The sequence below is a fragment of the Elgaria multicarinata genome, chromosome 7 (genome assembly GCF_023053635.1).
Source record: "Elgaria multicarinata webbii isolate HBS135686 ecotype San Diego chromosome 7, rElgMul1.1.pri, whole genome shotgun sequence".
In the NCBI taxonomy this organism is placed as follows: domain Eukaryota; kingdom Metazoa; phylum Chordata; class Lepidosauria; order Squamata; family Anguidae; genus Elgaria; species Elgaria multicarinata.
This window is the reverse complement of record NC_086177.1, coordinates 106,725,199-106,746,041: the sequence shown is the minus strand read 5'-3', so window position 1 is coordinate 106,746,041 and position 20,843 is coordinate 106,725,199. Positions and strand designations below refer to the sequence as shown.

Below are 20,843 nucleotides of genomic sequence, written 5' to 3'. Positions count from 1 at the left end.
TGACCATCTGTCAGGGATGCTTTAGGGTGGATTCCTGCATTGAGCAGGGGGTTGGACTTGATGGCCTTGTAGGCCCCTCCCAACTCTGCTATTCTATGATTCTATGATTCTATGGTGTGGTGGCTGCAGATGGCAGATACTTTTTTTTCTACATGAAAACCTCTGTCAGAGTGATGCTAAGTCCTGTTGCAGTCATTCTCAGTGAATTTGGAACACAGAAGGCCAGCTGCTGATAGCCAGGAGAAGCACTAGCCTGGACTGGTGAGGTTTGCCCTCACTCCACCCTGAATGCCGCCTAAAATAGGTGAAATGCTCTTCCCCATTTTCCACGACCCTGTGAATGGGGTTGAAAAAAAGGGGATGGCATTTTCGGCCAGGGCCAGGAGTTATGGGTGTCATCACTCATTCTTGCATGCAAATCACCACTTGAGCTGCAGTCAGTTGAATGTCCTGTCTGAATCAGTCACAAAACCGACCAAAATTGTTTTGATCCCACATATCCTAGATTGCTAGGACTGATCCTGTTCCATAAGAATTGCTGGCAATGCCCATCAGTGTGACCACAGTCTGCCCCTGTTGATTTAGGTCTCCTGTGAACAGGACATCAATCAATATTCTAAGAATCCAAAGAAATCCATAGAAGTTTTTGTCTGGGGGTAGTTGGGTTGATTTTTTTATCAGAAAAGACACAGAAAGAGGAAATCAGAATGATCAAAAGGCTGTAGTACTTTTCCTATGAGGAAAGACTAATGTTGCTTCTGATTGTTAAGATCACCACCTGAATCTCTTGTCTGGATGCCTCCACCTACAATGGTGCAACAGGTGACTACCAGGAAAATAGGCTTCTTTGTAGTGGCCCCTGCCTTTCCCAGGAAGATCCACCTGGCATCCTCGCTGGATGCATTTAGATGACAGGCTAAAACCTCCTTCTTCTAGCAGTCATTTAATTGTTAAGCTGTTGCTCTGGTCATTAACTTCATTGCTGTCTCTTTAATATTTTAAAATATATTTTGCTGTATTGTTGGGATTTATGAATGTAAACTTCCCTGAGAGCATTTGTTGGCTTGGTGGTCTAATATTACATGAATCAATCAAAACTGGTTTTCTCTACGGATTGACAAATTAGTCAGTATTTCTTTCTCCCACATTCAAATTTTCTAAATCTCAAGTTCTTCCCTCTCACAGATTTGAAGAATTTTGCTAATTGTGGTTGTTTTATGATGGTTTTAATTTTTGTGAACCGCCCAGAGAGCTTCGGCTATTGGGCGGTATAAAAATGTAATAAATAAATAAATAAATAAATAATGCTTATCAAAATGGACTGGAATGGAATTCTCATCCATCTGCAACAGCCAAATTAAGTAGGTATAGCTATTTGCAGTTTGGAGAGGACCATGATGTGCCTGTCTGCCATGTAGCTCTTAAAGATGAGAAGAAAAGAAATTCAGCACTAATATGGTTGAATACACGGGGATTCATTCCCAGACCAGAGCAAGTCACTCAAATCCTTAAGCCTGGTTGGACAAATCTGTCCATTTTGTTTTCTTCCTCATTCAACTGGGAAAAAAAGTCATTTTTTTATGGTGCTGAATATGATGATATTTGTGGTAATTTCTTATCATGTTTTGCCCCTCTAGGAGAAATGTATACTCCTGCAATTTTAGACAACCCTACATTGCTTGGCTAACTGGGCAATATAAGACCTCTGATGAAGAGATTTCACCTGTCTTTTTGTGGGTTTGACAGGCTTGCCTTGGCCAAAGGTGTTGGAGAGAGAGAGAGAGAGAACATTGGACAACACGTTAGTCAATGGTGGGTGGAGTAGTCAACTCACGGTTCTGTTTTTTGCAGCTACTCCCCACAAAACATGTTCCTACACAACTGTGGGTAGTTGAGGCTTGCATTGAGTGGATTCATTGTCAAACCGGCATTTGACTGACACAGGGCTTTGCTAGACCTGCTGGCTTACGCTGGCAGGGAGGCGGGGCCAAGGCGCGGTAACGTTAGCGCGCCTCGCCCAGGCTTCCAGATGGCGGAGTTGCAGGGAGGACGCAAGCCCTGCGGCGTCCGCCATTTTTGTTTGTTTGTTTGTTTAAAGGGGCCCCGGGTGGCCCGAAGACTGCAGCAAGGTAAGGGGTGTTTTTTAAAAAAACCGGGGGGGGGAAGGATGGCAGGGTGGGTGGCAAGGGGGGAGGGCCGCGTGCCGCTGCCCGAGCAAGCAGGCGAGCGCCGCTTGCCCGGGCAAGCGCCGCTCGCCTGCTTGCTCGGGCGGCGGTGGCGCACGGTGCTCCCTCTGTCACCCGCTCTCCCCCCTTGCCACCCACCCTGCCATCCTTCCCCCTCCCCTCTCTTTCCCCCCTGTCCCCGGGCCGATGGGCACAGCGCTCATATGAGCGCTGTGCCAGGCAGGTCCACGGCTTTTCGCGGCTATTCGCGAGTAAGCAAGTAGCCGCAAAAAGCCGCAGAAGTGGCTATACGTTCCCCAGCTCCGGCCTCAGGCCGGAGCTGGGGAAAAAGCGCGTCATAAGCGAATTCGCTTATGGCGCGTTGGAGGAGGCCTCACTGCAGCCTGCCGCCGGATTCCCCTGTGCATCATCTGGACGCACAGCAGGGTAACCAGGTTGGAAGGCACGCTAAGGCCTCGTCTAGCGACGCCCACAGCCCCTCTCCCCACCCTCCCTCCTCCCTTAGTCCTCCCGGTGCTATCCCAGCTGCCTCTGCTTGTTGTGCCGGCTATAGCAGAGTGGCCAGCACAGCTTTGGCCACTCTTGCTGAGGAGCCCTATAGCCAGGTGAAAAAGTCCATTGAATGGGTCACAAACTCCACTGGCTCAGTTCAGTAAACACAATAATCCTTGATTGAGCAACTAGTCCACTCTGCAGCCGGTTGTGTTTCTCCAGTGTTTGTTTGTTTGTTTGTTTTGATGGAAAAGTCAACCGTGGGGTGGTTTTTGCCTGACCGATGACACAAATACCAACCATTGACCATTCAACTGACCGTTGACTACTAAAACTACTGGCGGTTTTTGTGTTGTGTGAACTGAGCCAGAGAGAGAGGGAAAGAGAGAGAGAGGGTGGGATGGATGATCTATTTATCTATCTATCTATCTATCTATTTATCTATCTATCATCTATCTATCTATCTATCATCTATCTATCTATAGCTGATCTTTCTGGCTGTCCCAAATGGAGAACCAGGCAAATCAAGATGAGGGCAAGTGTTCTTGTACTGACTCAATGGGTATTGAATCCTCATATGTATACAATGATCTTTCACGAGCTTGCAAGTATTGCTAAACTCAACTGGGTAACTTAAAAAAAGTAGAGATGTTGGAGGCATCCAGTTTAGGGCTTGAGTTCAGTGAGTTGTCACCAGCTCAGCACCCCTCCCCAATCCAGCTTGTGGACCCCCAAACTTGCCCAATTCAGTGTACACTGTGCCGAGAAAGCTTGCAGTTCTGCACTTGTCCACACACCATCTTTTGACCCAAAATTCAGGTAAGCCATATATGGAAATATATGCACAAAAAGATGGCTGCAAGTAGCACAATTTATGCAACATTGCAGGGTGTTTTCCACAAGTGCCCTGAAAAACCTGGGCCGGCACTGACCCCAGGTGTACGGTGGACAGGTTAATTTGGACAAAATGTACACGTCTAAAATGTGAAACTGTTCCAAGAGTAGATGTAGATTGATTGTTTTATTTTGTTTGCTTGCTTCTTTTCATTTGAGGAGGGGGAAGTGTCAGGAGGAACACATATATCTATTTTGCAACCTTTGGGATTGCTATGACCATGGAATCAAGCTGTTTGTGCATGCGCAGGCATCTGGACGTAGAACAAATGTAGAGAACTGTGCGGCATCTCCACAATGAACTCCTAAATCCTTGAACCTGGCCTGGAACTTGAAACTTGCAGGTTGTTCAAGACCACTTGTACAAAGGGGGCGTCCAGAGCTCTACTTTCTGCTCAGCCCTGATATAGTGTTTCAAGAAGCTTCTGCTATCAAGCACTACTTTTTCCATCTGCTTAGACCGCTCCAAACTACTTCCTCCTTTCTTTCCCGTTCTTTAGGTGATGACCTGAAAACATCATGTCGGAGGTCCAGGGAACTGTCGAGTTTTCTGTGGAGCTGCACAAATTCCATAATGTGGATCTCTTCCAGAGAGGGTGAGTCAATTACAATTCTTGTAAAGCACACGAGCAAGACAGCAGTATCTTGAAATAAGTCAGACTTCCATGGTTAGAGGAGAACCATCCCCTCTCTTTCCAATGTCCAGAGGCTCATGTACACCAAGCAGGATATTCCACTATGAAAGCAATATGAAAGTGGTATATGGAATGTGTCAATGGGTCCCAACACTGGTCAGTGCACTTCAATATTGCTATAAAGCTGTATTGTGGCTCCTGCCTTTGATATACTGCTTTCATCCCTCTTTCAGAGTGGAATATCCTTCCTGGTGTAGATGAGCCCCAGGTTGTGAGTGTCATTGTTTCAGTAGCCAAAACAGAGCCACAAAAGGTGAGGGGGGTATCAAAAGGCTCAGAGAACCCCCCCCCGCAAACTGCCAACATTCTTTAGTGGGGGAAACCACTAAGGGATCGAACATACACACCTAGGGATGTGTGAATCAGCAATATTTGAGCCTGCCAAAGATCTCTGAATTCTATCTCAAAGCTTGGTCCAACCTGAGTCATGGCAGGATCTACTCTACTGCTTTATAATGGTATTGAAGTGCACTGACAACTGTTGGGGCCCATGGCACTTTCAATGTGTTATATGTTGCTTGCGATAGATCTGGCTATAACTTTGTTTGTTTTGTTTTTTCACTGAAAATCCATATTGATTTATTTAGTTAGTTATTTGCTTATTGCATTTCCATACCACCCTATAGACAAAGCTCTCCACGTGTATTTCCCCCCAAATATATGCATCAATTGAAATGCAATCATTTTTGAAATACATGTATTTTTAGGGCTGTGCACGGACCCCCAAAACTGCTTTGTGGCCCGATCCAGAACTTTCGGATAGGACAGATCCACTTTGGGTCGATCTGACCCTCACCCACTCCGCGGAGTGAGATCTGGAGGGGTGGATCGTGATTTTGCCCCCCTTCCCTACTTACTTGCCTCTGCAGTGGACGGCGGAGGCAGGTAAGTGGGGAAGGAGAGACAAAATGGGGGCCGAATAAGCCCCTCTCCCCCCTGCCCCCTTACCTAGCTCTGCCGCCGTTGGCACATGGACTGCAGTGGCGGAACCAAGTAAGCCCCCTCCCCCCACTTACCTGCCTCCATTGCGGTCTGGCACAGGCTTCAACTGAGGCCCAGGCCTCAAAGCGGAAGCAGACCTGAGGCCTGAATTTCAGTTGAAGCCTGCACCAGACCACGACGGACACTGGTAAGCCCCCCTCGCCCCTGCCCCCTTACTTGGCTCAGCTGCCGTCGCTGCACGGACTGCGCCACTGCCGCCAGGTGAGCCCCCTCCCCCTTACCTGCCTTCAGAGCTCTGGATGGAGGCAAACTGTTGGGTTATTGTGCCAGAACTTTTCTCTCTCTGGAACTCTGTTTGTGCTCAGAAACAAACACACATCACACAGTTCTTACACAGCAGAGCTGGTTTATTTCCTTCAGGCTTCTGTGCAGTTCAATTCAGATCAGTTCAGATCAGCACACTGAGGCATACACAGAGAGCAGTGATCAGTAAGCAGTGATCATAGAGCAGTGATCAGTTCCATTTTACACAAGTGAGAAACTATATACAGATCTACACAATTCTTATCTACATTACATACAGCTGTGATGAGGCTAACTTAGAATCTTGGCAAGGTTCCCAGAACAGCCTCTATCTCAAGGTAATTGCCCACAGATAGACTTTCTCTGTTTAACCCTGAGATAGCCATACACACACAATTTTAATGACTAAGCAAGTATTTCTTTTCATATACTTAACAGTCCTCCTCTTGTGCATGTTGTTTAAATTGTGTTACAATCTGAGACCCAGCTTTAAAAGCATCTCTTTGTGTTTTACCATTGATACTGGTTTTGTGAATAAATCAGCCAACATCATTTCAGATGGACAATATTCAAGCTTAATCCAGCCCTTCTGAATTATATCTTTCACATGAGAATAACGAACATCCACATGTTTAGTTCTTGGTTTACACTTTTCAGATGTAGCCATACTAATACATGCCTGATTATCCTCAAATATGGTTACTGGTGTCTCAATTTCCAACCTTAGATCAGCAAATAATTGTTTATACCACTCAATCTCATTACAAGCCAGAGATAAACTGATATATTCTGCTTCTGCACTAGAGGTTGCTACACAATTTTGTTTTCTTGTATACCAATCAATCAAGGATTGATTGTAAAAGAATGCTGCTCCACTGGTAGACTTTCTATCAATTGCGTTAGCCCAGTCAGCATCTGCATAAACACAGAAATTTCCATCTTTGTGTGTAGATATTTCCAATTTGTGATTGATTGTACCTTTTAGATATCTCAATACACGTTTTACAGCTGTCCAATCAGTTACAGAAGGTTTTGTCATTTTTCTGCTTAAAAGATTTACAGCAAATGTAATATCTGGTCTACTTAGGTTTGCTAGATAAAGTAAACTTCCAATCACACTCTGATATTTCTGTATGTCTTCCATTTCAGTACTGTCTGTCTGATTTTGAAAATCAGTGACCATAGGAGTGGCAACAATTTTACAATTCTCCATGCTGTGTTCTTCCAGCAATTTTTTAATTTTGCCACTTTGTTCAATCAGAAATGACCCTGTGTTAGAATCTTTTGAAATTTGCATTCCCAAATAACTTTTCACTGAACCAAGGTCTTTTAACTCAAAATGTCTTTGCAGCTGGTTTACAAATGTGTTTTTCTGTTCTTCTTCATTAAAAACCAGTAACAAATCATCTACATAAATCAGCAAATACACTACATTTGAACCATCCTGTTTTGTGTACAAACAATGATCAGCTTTGCTTTGTTTAAAACCCATTTTGATCAATACATTGTCCAGTTTCTTATTCCAACACCTTGCTGCTTGCCTCAAACCATATATGGATTTTTTCAATTTACAAACTAACCCTGGATTTTTAACAAAACCTTTTGGTTGAGTCATGTAAATTTCCTCTGTTAAATCTCCATATAAGAAAGCTGTTTTGATGTCAAAATGAAATACATTCAATTGTTTTTCTGCTGCAATTTTTAACAAAAGTTTTACACTTGAGTATTTTGTTGTAGGTGCATAAACTTCTTCAAAATCTATTAGATATTTTTGAGCAAATCCTCTTGCTACCAATCTTGCTCTGTAACGTTCCACCTGTCCTTTCTCATTTTGTTTTACTTTGAATACCCATTTACATGTAATGGCTTTACGACCTTCAGGTAAAGGTACTAGCTCCCACGTTTCATTTTTTTCCATTGCTCTGATTTCCTCTGACATTGCTTCATGCCAGCCCTGAGCTTCTGTAGGTTCCATTTCCTGAATTTCCTCAAATGAAGTAGGTTCATAGGCTATTAGTAAAGCTCTATGAGAAACCTGTTTGCTTTGGTATTCATCTGAATAACGAATTGGAGCTTTGCGTTCCCTTTCTGGTCGCTTTGGCATAGTTACAGGCACAGTTTCCTCCTCCACAGTTTCTTCCTCCTCCCTCTCTTGCTGAGATTGTTCAGGAATTTCTTCTGTTTCTACAGCTTTTTGTTCTACAGGCAAACTTACATACTGTTTTGTTTCCTGCATTTGTTCATGAAAAACTACATCTCTGCTCACAATTACACTTTTGTGATATGGAGACCACAAACGATAGCCTTTTGTTTGTGTATCATATCCCAACAGTTTACATTCCAAACCTCTTTGAGCTAGCTTTCCTGGTCTGTTTTCTTTCTGAACATGAGCAAAACATTTACTTCCAAAAACCCTTATATGTGACACTCTAGGTTTTCTTTTGTAAAACATTTCATATGGGGTTTTTTCATGTACAGAGTGGTAAAGCCTGTTTAACAAATAATTTGAGGTGGACAAAGCTTCTGCCCAAAACAGATTAGACAATCCTGACTCTTTCAATAGAGCTCTTAACATGTTCTGCAAGGTTCTGTTTTTCCTTTCTGCAACTCCATTTTGAAATGGTGAATATGGAGCAGTAAGGTCATGTTGTATACCCTCATCACTGAGGAATTTTTTTAATTGGTTGCTAAGAAATTCACCTCCCCGGTCCGTTCTTAGATTAGCTATAGGTTCTTTAAATCTATTTTTACTCCACTTAACAAAGGCTTTAAACTTTCCAAAAGTTTCACTCTTCTGTTTTAACACATACACAAATCCAAATCTACTGTAATCATCAACAATAGACAAGAAAAATCTGTTTCCTCCTTGACTTGTCTCAAAAGGACCTGCAAGATCTGCATGAATTAATTCAAAAATTCTTTTTGTTGTTCTCTCACTATGTTTTGGAATGTTTGACTTATGACACTTGGTTTCACTGCATACATTACATTCTACATAGTTAGAACATGGTTTGATTTTCACCCCTTCACACAATTCTGGAATCTTAGAAATTGTTTTATAGTTAGCATGACCAAATCTTTTATGAGTTAAATGGATACACTCTTGGTGTGGTTTGCAATTGGCTATTGTTTTTGTTGTGACTTTGCTGGCTACAACTTCATTTTCTGTACAAGTATTAATCACATACAAAGATTCTTTCATTATTCCCTGCACACACACCTTGTTTCCCTGTTTTATAGTACAATTTTCTTCAGTAAAACAAACCTCATACCCCATTTCTGTTAACTGAAACACACTTAGAAGGTTTGTTTCTAATTCTGGTACATATAAAACACTTTGTAGTTCAACTCCCAGACAATCAAAATATACATTACCCACACCACATATCTGGATTTTTGTTCCATTTGCAAGGGTAACACACTTTTGCTCTGAAGTAGAAGTTTCCAAGGTTACAAATGAAAGTTTGTCTTTTGCCATACTTATTGAAGCCCCAGAGTCCAAAAACCAAGGATTCATTGTCTCTTTGACTCTTGCTAGAAGACACTTCTTTGTTGATTCAGCTTCATTCATGTTGTTTTCTTCTCTCCACTTTGCTGTCGACTGCTTTTTCTTCTTGTTGTTGTTGCAATCCCGCCGTAAATGTTCTGTGGAACCACAATTAAAACATTTCCTTGCCTTTAATGCAGCCACCACATCAGAAGATTTATGGCTTTGTTGAAATTCAGCCACAGGAAGTTTAAGGCTCTGTTGTTTTGAAGCTTGTCTTCTTTCATAGGTTTCCAGTAGTTTTCCAGCTACATACTCGAGGGTTAAATTTTTCTCCTCTTGACTTTCCATCATGGTGACAACCGCGTCGTACGATGAATCAAGACTTGACAAAATCACATAGACTTGGTGTATAGTTGTAAACTCCATCCCTCGTGCCCTGAGTTGATTGAAGAGTTCTCTCATGCTTTTCAAATGGTTTGACATAGACTCCCCTGGTTTCAGCTTCATTCCATACAGTTTCCGGGTTAGAATTATTTTACTGCCCGCTGTTTCTCTTTGATATACAGCTTGTAGCGCATTCCAGCACTCTTTTGATGTATTCAAAAACTGAATGAAGGAAATTTGAGAGTCTTCCACAGCTAATGCAATAACTGCCATTGCTTTTGCATCGTCCTTAAACCATTTAGCATTCTGTGGATCTGCTCTATCTGGTGGATCCTCTGTGACTACATACCACAGTTCAGCCTGAATCAGATACATTTGCATTTTGTAAGACCATAATGCATAGTTAGAGTCATTCAGCTTTTCTAACAATTGATGCAAACCAGACATATTAGCTCCTGCCATTCCCTCTGCTTTAGGAATTGGTATCTCACCGTCCTCCTGCTCAGAGTCCTCCTCAGAGTCAGCCGACTGAGATTTTTCCTCACTTTGCAGCACTGGCTTTAGCTTGATGTCTTCCTTCATCAACAGTTTTCTGTTTTAGCAGACTCCTGGTTCTGATACTGCACCGTTCCCATCAAGTTCTGGTTCTTCTGCCTGGATTAGGCTGGCGTAGGCTGGTCTAGGCTAGACTGGGCCCATAACCTTTGTTGGGTTATTGTGCCAGAACTTTTCTCTCTCTGGAACTCTGTTTGTGCTCAGAAACAAACACACATCACACAGTTCTTACACAGCAGAGCTGGTTTATTTCCTTCAGGCTTCTGTGCAGTTCAATTCAGATCAGTTCAGATCAGCACACTGAGGCATACACAGAGAGCAGTGATCAGTAAGCAGTGATCATAGAGCAGTGATCAGTTCCATTTTACACAAGTGAGAAACTATATACAGATCTACACAATTCTTATCTACATTACATACAGCTGTGATGAGGCTAACTTAGAATCTTGGCAAGGTTCCCAGAACAGCCTCTATCTCAAGGTAATTGCCCACAGATAGACTTTCTCTGTTTAACCCTGAGATAGCCATACACACACAATTTTAATGACTAAGCAAGTATTTCTTTTCATATACTTAACACAAACTGCTTTGCCTCGATCCGCAGCTCCCCTGAGCCGATTCGGATCCGCCTTTGGTGGAGGCGGATCGGGTCGCTCCGCTCCGGATTCACGATCCGAATTGGACTGGAGCACAGCCCTAGTATTTTTTTTAAAAAAAGTACTGATTCTTCTCACGACTGAAGCAGATCTGTGCACATTTTTGAATTGTACTCATGTTGAAACATACACATTTTTGAAATCTATGCATGCTGTTGGAAGGTGTGATGATGATGATGATGATGATGATGATGATGATGATGATGATGATAATGATGATTGGTGTGTGAATCACATTGCAAGCTTGGAAATGCTGACTGACTGCTGGGGGAAAACAAACTGAAAACTGGGGAAGAGGTGGAATAACAACGTAGGAAGGGCCATGCTTAATTAAAACAAGGGTCCACACTGTGGCCAACCAGCTGTCGACCAGGAAATGCCCAAGCAGGGCATGAGTGCAACAGCACCCTCCACCCATGTTCCCCACCAATTCAGATTCTCATCTTTCCAACATTATGTTCATTTTGCCTTGTTTCTGCCTCTGTTTCCAATTAATAAAGAACACATTGTTTTACAAAATTTTGTGTGCATTTCTCAAAATGTATGCACTTTGTACACTCTTTCCCCAATTGCACACATTATCTCCAAACAATTTACCTCAATGTGGTGCATTTTTGTACACCCTTTCCCCTAATATACACATCTGGTGCTCACCTTTTTCCTGTTATATGCAACTTTTGTGTGCATTTTTGAAATGTGCTAACTACACTGCAGGATTTTAGAAAGCGTGAATATCACCATCTAGGTTTGGAAATGTGCAGGTCTGGAAATTGTGAATAAGTTCAATGTGGCCCCGGTGAATTTCTCAGCTGTGGCAGTGTGTTTGTGGTCTTTGCGAGAGGAAGGCGAAATAGCGAGACAGACAAGGTTGGAGTTAAATAGGGCCACATTTATTTATGAGGATTCAGCGAGCAAAGATGGAGGCCTAGACGGGCATCATATCTTGGCCAACGTCTTGGCCATAATTGGGATAGGGCGATCCATTCTTATCCTGACAGGTGACGCGTGTATTCGCCACCCGTCAGGACTCCCCTTTTGGGGTAGGTAGGCCTTCCAATGTCACTCCCCCTCAGGTTACAAAACTCTGAGTGAGTGAGTAAGATTGGCCTAAGAGGTCAACCTTACCCCGTCACCTGGTGCCACAGGAGTCCCAGGTGAGGGGCTCAGGTGTTACCAATCACCTCAACGGTGCCTTATGAATGCTCACCAACCTTATTTTTGCTCCCAATGCCCGCATGCCTGCCCCTTCAAATGTGACCAAATAGAACCAAATTAACCTATTAATACCCCCTCGCTGTCTTACAGTGTGAAGTAGGTGAAAAAACTCCCAAATAAAAGCTCTGGTTGAGCTTTTATATTATATTTTATATTATGGTTTTATACTGTTGTTTTATACTTTGAACGTTTTAATTTTTGTGAACTGCCCAGAGAGCTCCGGCATTTGGGCGGTATAGAAATGTAATTAATATAATAAATAAAATAATAAATAAATTTGAGAGTAAAAAATTCCTACTTGGCAAACCATCACGCCAGTCCTTTTCCAGCTTCATTGGCTGCCAGTCCAGGTCCGGGCCTGATTCAAAGTGCTGGTTCGCTTGGCACCTACATTATATGCTTTTATACGCCAGGTGAAAACCTTCTTATTCTCCGAGCATTTTAACAGTCTATAAATAAATTTTAACTCGGTGTTTTAAATTTGTAATTTTGCATTGCTGCTGTTTTTATCTGGTTGAGCTTTTATGTTGTATTTTATATTATGGTTTTATACTGTTGTTTTATACTTTGAACGTTTTTAATTTTTGTGAACCGCCCAGAGAGCTCTGGCTATTGGGCGGTATAGACATGCAATAAATAAATAAATAAATTATTAAACAAATTGTTTACAGGGAGGGAGGGATGGAGGGAGGGAGCGAGCCGCAAAAACGAAAGTGGAGCAGAGGGGCGAGGAGAAGCATTAAATAATGCAGCTCGCCCCTCCCCACATCAGTGGCACCACCAGCCAGTGGGCCAATGATTGAGCGCCATGGTCCTGTTCGCCTGCCGTGCAATTACCTCCCCCCGCCCATGCAAGCAGGGCGTGGTGGTGAAGGCTTTTCAGAAACATGTGACTGGCTACAAAAAATGGATGTTAGATTAGATAGATGATCATGACCTCTCCCAACACAAGCATTTCTTACATCAGGAAAGGGTTCTTTCCCTCCATGAACCTGCTTCTCATGGGTAATTTTGGGAGGCTTTTCTCCAGGTACCCCTATCCAGAGTTGTAACACTGAGAGAAGTGGCAGGGGACATGGCCTTCTTAGTGGTGACTAGCAGAGGGGGAGAATTGCATTGAGTTTACATTTTGATATGACCAAATTTGCCCTTCTTCAATCAACATGCCAACCAGAATGTAGCTGTTGTTCAATATTCACACCTCTCCAGATGTTGTGATGCAGTTCTTTGAACAAAAAAAATGTATACAAACTTGCATGTATTAGGGAACCGTCTACAGAAATGTGTATATCTGGGAAATAAACCCGCAAGAAAAATATCGTATCATGGGGAATTGCTTTCAAAATGCATATATGAGGCATACATATGAGGAGAAATCCGTCAAAATTGTGTACAAATTGATGTGTGGACGTTAAAAAGAATTGCAAATTGATGCAGAAATAGGATGGAACACACTGAACACTGGAAAATGAGAATCTGAGAAAAAACAAATTTGATAGATTCTCACCCCATTTGTAGAACCTTCTTTTCAGGGAGGCTTGCTTAGCTGTGCTTTGCCTTGGTCCTGAAGACCAGATCTGATTTGACGTTGGTCGATTTGGCCTTCCTCTGTCTGAATCAGGTTCAGGACCAGATTGGGCTGCCTTAGCTGGAAACAGCCAAACTGGTTCAGTCTGATTCGCCCCAATGGCCAGCTGTTGTCCCCACCTGCTCGCCTGCGCTCGGGACTTACCTGAGGCCTCTGCGTGCACTGGTGAGCTGCCCGGCCTCCTCTCTGACCTGCTGTAGATCTAGTGTTGCAAACTATGGTGGTCAGAAATGGCACCTGGTCAGGCAAGCAAGTGGGAGGGGGCAGCAGCTGGGAGGAAGGAAAGTTGCAGATGGTAGGGTGGGAGTCCAACAGACTCCTGGCCAGCCTCATGCCTGGCTCAGGATTCTGAAGCAAGTTGACCCAGGCCCTAGGCACCCTGGTAGAATTGGGGCTGATTTTGAAGCTCCCAAACAGCCTCTGAGTTGAATCAGGGAGGGCTGTGTACAGCCCTAATTTTAAGTGCCAGGTGAAGAAGACCTTATTAATTCCACAGGCTTCTGAAAAACATTTTTCAATTCAAATGTGATTTATTTCATGCTGCTTTTAGTGCCAGCTTTTAGTTTATGTTGTGACATCGTGGCCACAGCTAGACCTAAGGTTTATCCTGGGATCATCCAGGGTTCGCCCCTGCCTGAGCACTGGATCCCCTGTGTGTCACCTAGATGAACAGGGTTGACCCCCTGGACGATCCAGGGATAAACCTTAGGTCTAGCTATGGCCCATATGTTGGTGAAGTCCAGTAGAGTGGAGGTGGGCAGATGGTTCAGTAGAGTGAATGTCTGAGTGAGTGAACGGCCATCTTGTCTGTGCAGTATCCAATGCTGGCAATCTGCCAGCGCCAATCACATTGTGCCAGCGGGAATAACCGCCAGTGCAATAGGAACCTAGTGGTGCATAGCGCAAGCCCAGAAACTAACTCAAATTAGTGCTTCTGAAACAGGAGAAGTCAGTGGAACACCCTACTGTGAGCTCAACTCACTTATCCCATTCTGAAAGTGCTAGTTTGAGCTAGTTTCCAGTTGTGCTTGCAACTGTTAGCTTTCCAGTCACTCACACTAGTGCAAGGGCATTTCTGGATGCTGCCCTCTGTCTGGCAACGGCAGATTGCATTCAAATCTGTGTTGAGTCCAGGAGGTTCCAAACCGGATAAATCCTGATCAAAAAAGATACTGGAATGATTTTCTCATGGATCCCAGCAGGTAGTCAGGTATAGCTTTGCAATCTAAACAAATAATTCCAATGTGACATTTTAAGGAATCAAATAGCATTATCCCATGTGGACCACTCTGACCTACTCGGAGGACATTGGGATTCTTGATCCTCCTAGAGTGCAGGACACGGAATAATGGGCTCAAGTTAAAGGAAGCCAGATCCCAGCTGGACATCAGGAAAAACTTCCTGACTGTTAGAGCAGTACGACAATGGAATCAGTTACCTAGGGAGGTTGTGGGCTCTCCCACACTAGAGTCATTCAAGAGGCAGCTGGACAACCATCTGTCAGGGATGCTTTAGGGTGGATTCCTGCATTGAGCAGGGGGTTGGACTCGATGGCCTTGTAGGCCCCTTCCAACTCTGCTATTCAATGATTCTGTGAAATAAATGCAATGAGGAACATGAATACCCAGCCAAAATTTATGGCCGTAAACAACTAGACACTCTAGAAAATGTAGGTTGGGAAGAAGACGTGGAACAATTTACTGAGTTCTAAACATCAAGCTTATATAATGCATTTAAAAAAAAATGAAAAGAAATGTGTAGGCTTCCTCTCCCCATCCAAATTCACTCCATCTTATGTGATTTAATGCCTGCTGACAGCTGAGCCTCTGCCAAAATTTGCTTAAAGCTTCTGACATTCTTTAATAAACCAGGAAATAAAGTTATCCAGATTTGCCAGAGATCAATTAATTGATTTGTCTGCTTGTGTCAGATGTCTTCATTCCATCTTGCTCCTTGTTCTTCTCATGCCGTTCAATACTGATGGACAATTCCGTGTGCATTTTTTAAATAAATTTGCGAAGAGCCTTCAAAGGCAACCAAGTTCAGAGAAAAATTAATTCTGAAGCAACTGAGAAAAAGTTTACATCAATCAAACTGTAGATTCTCGACCTCTGCAAATTAAATAGTGGAGTAAAGTTTGTGAATAGCTCTACTGATGTGACTTGTAAGAAAAGAAAAGAAGAATAAGAACCAATGTAGCCTGTACGTTTCAGTTATTCTTTTGTACCAGTTTCCTGACTCTGGTAAATCTCTATTTTGATCCTTTATTTTGGTTTCAGAGGATGCCTTGTGAACATTTTCTGAGTTTGGATTGGTAGAGTTGCCATTCTTCAGGGCTCTGCTTAGGGATTTTGGAGAATTTTGTTTTGTCCACATTTACAAGCAAACTATCCTAATTCTCACTTCCTGTATGAACGGTCAGAAATACATTTCCCTTTTTTTGGGGGGGGGGAGTTCTCAGCTCAAAAAAATACTTTCAATCCATATTTTAAGGGGAAATGTATATACAGATATGGATTTAATGGGAAATCACATACAAAAATGTTTATTCTCCATTGTTTCAAGGCATTACATTTGCGTAAGAGAATGGGCACATCCTATCTCTAGATCACACATGTAAGAGTGTGTTCATGAATACTATGGTACTGTGCAGTGTACACCTTTCCATTTCACACTTTCTAGGTCCTATTTAGTTAGTAAGTAAGTAAGTAAGTAAGTGAAATATTTCTAAACTTTCCTCCATCCTTACAGATACCAAGGCAGTGTATAAAAAACATGACCAATTAGCCATTCACAAAAAAAGCAGTTATGACCAAAGTCAGACGCAATGGGCGGTATCCAACAGTGACTTTCTGCAAACCCAGATGTCTCCGCTGAATCTTTCCATCGTTCAAGTGGCCGCCTATTATGCTTGCACAATGGGTTGCACAAGAATTATGTGGAACTGGTTGCATAATGCTTGCTTAATCATAATGTACAACCACTTGCACAACTCCAGTTGTGCAAACATTACTTTAGCTGGATTCTTCTCTTGCACCAAGTTCAGAACCTCATTCGCATGAATACATTATCATTTGTACTAATGGAATTACACAGTTGGATACTGCCCTGAAAGATACTATGTTCTTGTGGCCGATGTTGAGTGACCATTGATAGCACGTGGCAGGACAATTCCGGGCTTTTTAAAAATATATCTTTAATTAAAATGAACAAATACTCACTTGGCTTTTACAAACATGATGGTGGTTACAATGCAGAGTAACTTAAACAGCCAGGAAAACAGAGCCTTCAGGAATGTGTAACTTGGGGAGTTCTGTTGTCAGACAGTGTTCCATAGTACGAGTATTGGGAATTGTCTATATACCACATTTAGCCCATTCTGGCTGTGCAGTGGCTCTGCATGGTTTTTGTGATGCAGCCACCAACTCACAGCCACAATGGGATTTTTCTCCAAAACTGCAGTCTTTTAAAGTTGTTGGTATACCTCGACTTTTTCCTTTGCTGTGAGGTCACCACCTTCCTTCCTCTGTCTGTGCTCATCTTGCTTCAGGTTGAGGCTAGGAATGTTCCTGGGGGTGGATCGAGGCCCAGAGTAGGTCACAGAGGTGCAGGAAGGAAGGGCGGGGGGTGGACTCAACAAGACAAATGGCAACCAGTGCTTGGTCTCTGTCCACCACTCTGCCGCTAAGATCATCTTCCTGGCCCGCCGCTCTGACCATGTCACTCCGCTTCTGAAATCTCTTCATTGGCTCCCAATTCATTCCAGAATCCAATATAAACTTCTCCTGTTGACCTTCAAAGCTCTTCACGGTCTAGCTCCTGCCTATCTCTCCTCTCTCATCTCACACTATTGCCCCGCTCGTGCTCTTCGCTCCTCTGATGCCATGCTTCTTGCCTGCCCAAGGGTCTCTACTTCCCTTGCTCGGCTTCGTCCATTTTCCTCTGCTGCCCCTCATGCCTGGAATGCTCTTCCAGAACACCTGAGAACTACCAACTCAATCACAGCTTTTAAAACACAGCTAAAAACTTTTCTTTTCCCTATAGCTTTTAAACTTTGAGTTTGTTCTGACTCTATACTGTTAGCTTCACCCTTCCCGGTGCCTGTTTACACTTCCCTGTGCCTGTTTGCATTCTCTTTCCCTTCTTATTGTTTACTACAACTTTATTAGATTGTAAGCCTATGCGGCAGGGTCTTGCTATTTACTGTGTTATCTGTACAGCACCATGTACATCGATGGTGCTATATAAATAAATAATAATAATAATAATAATTTGCTTCCTCTTGCTGTTGAGATTTACCATCTCCACCGGGCAACTGCGATGCAAACATTCCGTCTTGGAGTGTTACCAGTTGAGTAATGGTAAATGCTGAAGTGCAGGAGCACATCATAGAATCATAGAATAGCAGAGCTGGAAGGGGCCTACAAGGCCATCGAGTCCAATCCCCTACTCAATGCAGGAATCCACCCTAAAGCATCCCTGACAGATGGTTGTCCAGCAGCCTCTTGAAGGCCTCTAGTGTGGGAGAGCCCACCACCTCCCTAGGTAACTCGTTCCATTGTCGTACTGCTCTAACAGTCAGGAAGTTTTTCCTGATGTCCAGCTGGAATCTGGCTTCCTTTAACTTGAGCCCGTTATTTATTTATTTGTTTATTTATTTATTACATTTTTATACCGCCCAATAGCCGAAGCTCTCTGGGCAGTTCACAAAAGTTAAAACCATAATAAAACCATATTCCGTGTCCTGCACTCTGGGAGGATCGAGAAGAGATCCTGGGCCTCCTCTGTGTGACAACCTTTTAAGTATTTGAAGAGTGCTATCATGGCTCCCCTCAATCTTTTCTTCTCCAGGCTAAACATGCCCAGTTCTTTCAGTCTCTCTTCATAGGGCTTTGTTTCTAGACCCCTGATAATCCTGGTTGTCCTCCTCTGAACACATCATGACAATGTGTGTGGAAAAACACCTCTCAGACTTTGATCATTTTGATCTTTTTTAGGTTTGGTTCATCCTGAACTTTGACAAATTTTAAAATGAAATCTCACATGAGAATTCAAAAGCATTTTTGTACAGATTTCGTCTAATATATGGATGTTTGCATACATTTTGTCTAGTATACAATTTCTCCCAAGTAATTTTCCAAATATACTTTGTTTTGAATGTTATTTCCCAAAATATTCACATTCTTGTGCACATTAGTAATTGGAGAATTCCATTGCAAAATTTGGAGAACTATGAACTTTGAGGGATAACTGAGTTTTGGTTCACATGGTGATTCAAAAGTGTGAAAGCAGGTAATTAAAATGAGAACTGAATGAATTTCTCCTTCATCCCTAACACACCTACCTACACTAAACAGCAGCAGTATGCAATACTCAATTAATTAGGATCCGCATTACCTGGAAGTAAGATCCATAGAACTCAGTGGTGCATACTTGAGACTTGTAGATTCAACTTGTAAAACACTTTGACATTTAACAAAAGATCTTCAGCTGGCTTAAATGCAACATTTTAGCTTTTGACTAGGAAGGTGCACAATCTTTTAAAGGAGTCTGTTTCATGTTAAATTGCTAACATGAAGTAGGAACTTGACCAAAGAAAAGGAAAGAAAGATCCAAGTCTCTGGAGTTATTTTCATAGTTCTCTGACTTCCTCTATGCAAACCTGGCACAAACAATAGTACAACTTTGAAGTCTTGTTATCACCTTATACATTTTCCAGAACCTTCGCTTGTGAGCTATAGATCCTCCCCAATTTTTTGCTGGAAGTGGCATGCCAATAAGAATTTGAAGGCTCCTGCTTGGGTGAGATATCGCAGAAATACTAAGGGAAGGAAAGGGGTTTTGATAACACTACTGAAATGTTTCCAAGAAAATGGGTCTTTTGTACCGAAGGCTTTTAAAAAGGGGTTTTAACTGCTTTGTCTTCTGGAGTATAAATGTACAAGATTCTTGATTGGAAATGTTGGCACTTTAATTACTTAAAGTGCTGGCTGCTAAGGCAGTAGGTGATTAAATGCAAGTCACTACTTTCATCAGTCTACATCCAATTTTGGTTTTCAAGATATATCCATTAATCCATAGGCAAGATGTATGCCTTTATTTCTTGGCAGTATAATTGTATTTTCCCCACCCCTGGTGACAAAAGCTTGCAAAATGAATAGTTCGTTATAGTGTAGCATAAACTTTTGGCTGTGCATGAGGTATTTTATGATGATGCCTTCACACAAGCAACGAGCTGGCTTCTAATGGAACTGAAAATGTAACCACTAAGGGAAATAGTTGCTGCCAGACAATGAGAACAAGAGCAATTACTTTGGGGACAGGAAATATACCCCATTGAGAATATCATGCTCTGAACATTGGCATTCTGCTAGTCAGCAAAACCTGCTATTCCTCAGGTTACTGTTCCTTTCCCACAAAGCAGTTGCAGCAAGCCTGCACAACTTGTACCTCATCAGGTCCCCGTCTATATGGCAACAGGATTGCTCCTCATTCAATATAAACCCAAATTTTTGTTGATTCGAATCGAGGTAAAGGGTGTCACACTGCAGCAGCAACAGTCATGCATCGATCCCCTCGGCAACATTGGAAAAACTCCAAGGGTGGCTGGGAGCCACCATTTTTATTCCCCACAATCCTGTGGAGTGCCTGCCGTCATGTTACTCAGAGGCACTGTGAGAAATTAAAACAAAGGCTCACAGAAACTGCCACCCAGCATGGAGGAGCAAGCCCTCAGCAAGTGTCCTAGGATACTAGGTGCTTCTAGCTGTGGGCCTGGTGGCAGCCACTGAAATTTGCAGTGCGGTTTGGTGTGTCAAGTGCAGGAGCGAAGTTCCTGAGGAAGACCTCACAGAGAGAGCCATTCCCCTGCATGCGTTGCATGAGGGCTTTCTGACTGAGTCATGCCTTGCTGTGCAGCATTCTGGGAGGCCCATATTGTAAGGTAAACAGTAGCCATCCATCTTCTGGGCTGTCAGTCCGGCATTTCTCGTCAGCACTAAATGTACTTTTTTTGAAGTGTTTACTCTGCTCACAGGGCCGGCGGGATTACCTTGGCTTGCACAGTTGCCAACAACTCGGCAAGAAAAACAGGTGAACATGGATGAATTCCAGCAGTCCCCTGTGGACATTTCAAACAGCAATTAGGCTTTTAAGGGGAAATAGAAGAAGTGAAATTCTACTAACTAGCTGTACCTGGCGTAACATACGCCATGGTAGCATATCTTAAAGTTTATTAATTATATATCATTGCGGGGCTGTGGGCTGCTTAGAGGCCGCTGATACAGCACCATCTGGCAGACCTGGGGGGCAGGGAGGTTGGGGGAGGGGGAGCAAGTGTCCCCCTCTCCCCGGCTTTCCTGTCAGCCTTGGGCCACCCGCCCAGCTTGCATGAGATTAGGCCAGGGCCAGGGCTCGCAGGAGGCGAGCGGCCTCCCACCTAGC

General features: G+C 43.1%; 1 protein-coding gene across 1 annotated transcript in view; it reads left to right on the top strand.

Moving 5' to 3' along the window:
• The window catches only part of FAM135B (family with sequence similarity 135 member B), a 194,087-nt gene that overhangs the window by 67,157 nt on the left and 106,087 nt on the right, over window positions 1-20,843 (top strand). Inside the window, exon 2 of the mRNA XM_063131171.1 lies at window positions 4,073-4,168. Coding sequence (XP_062987241.1) covers window positions 4,092-4,168 — 77 coding nt within the window. The 5' untranslated portion in view covers window positions 4,073-4,091. The remainder of the gene's footprint in view (window positions 1-4,072; window positions 4,169-20,843) is intronic.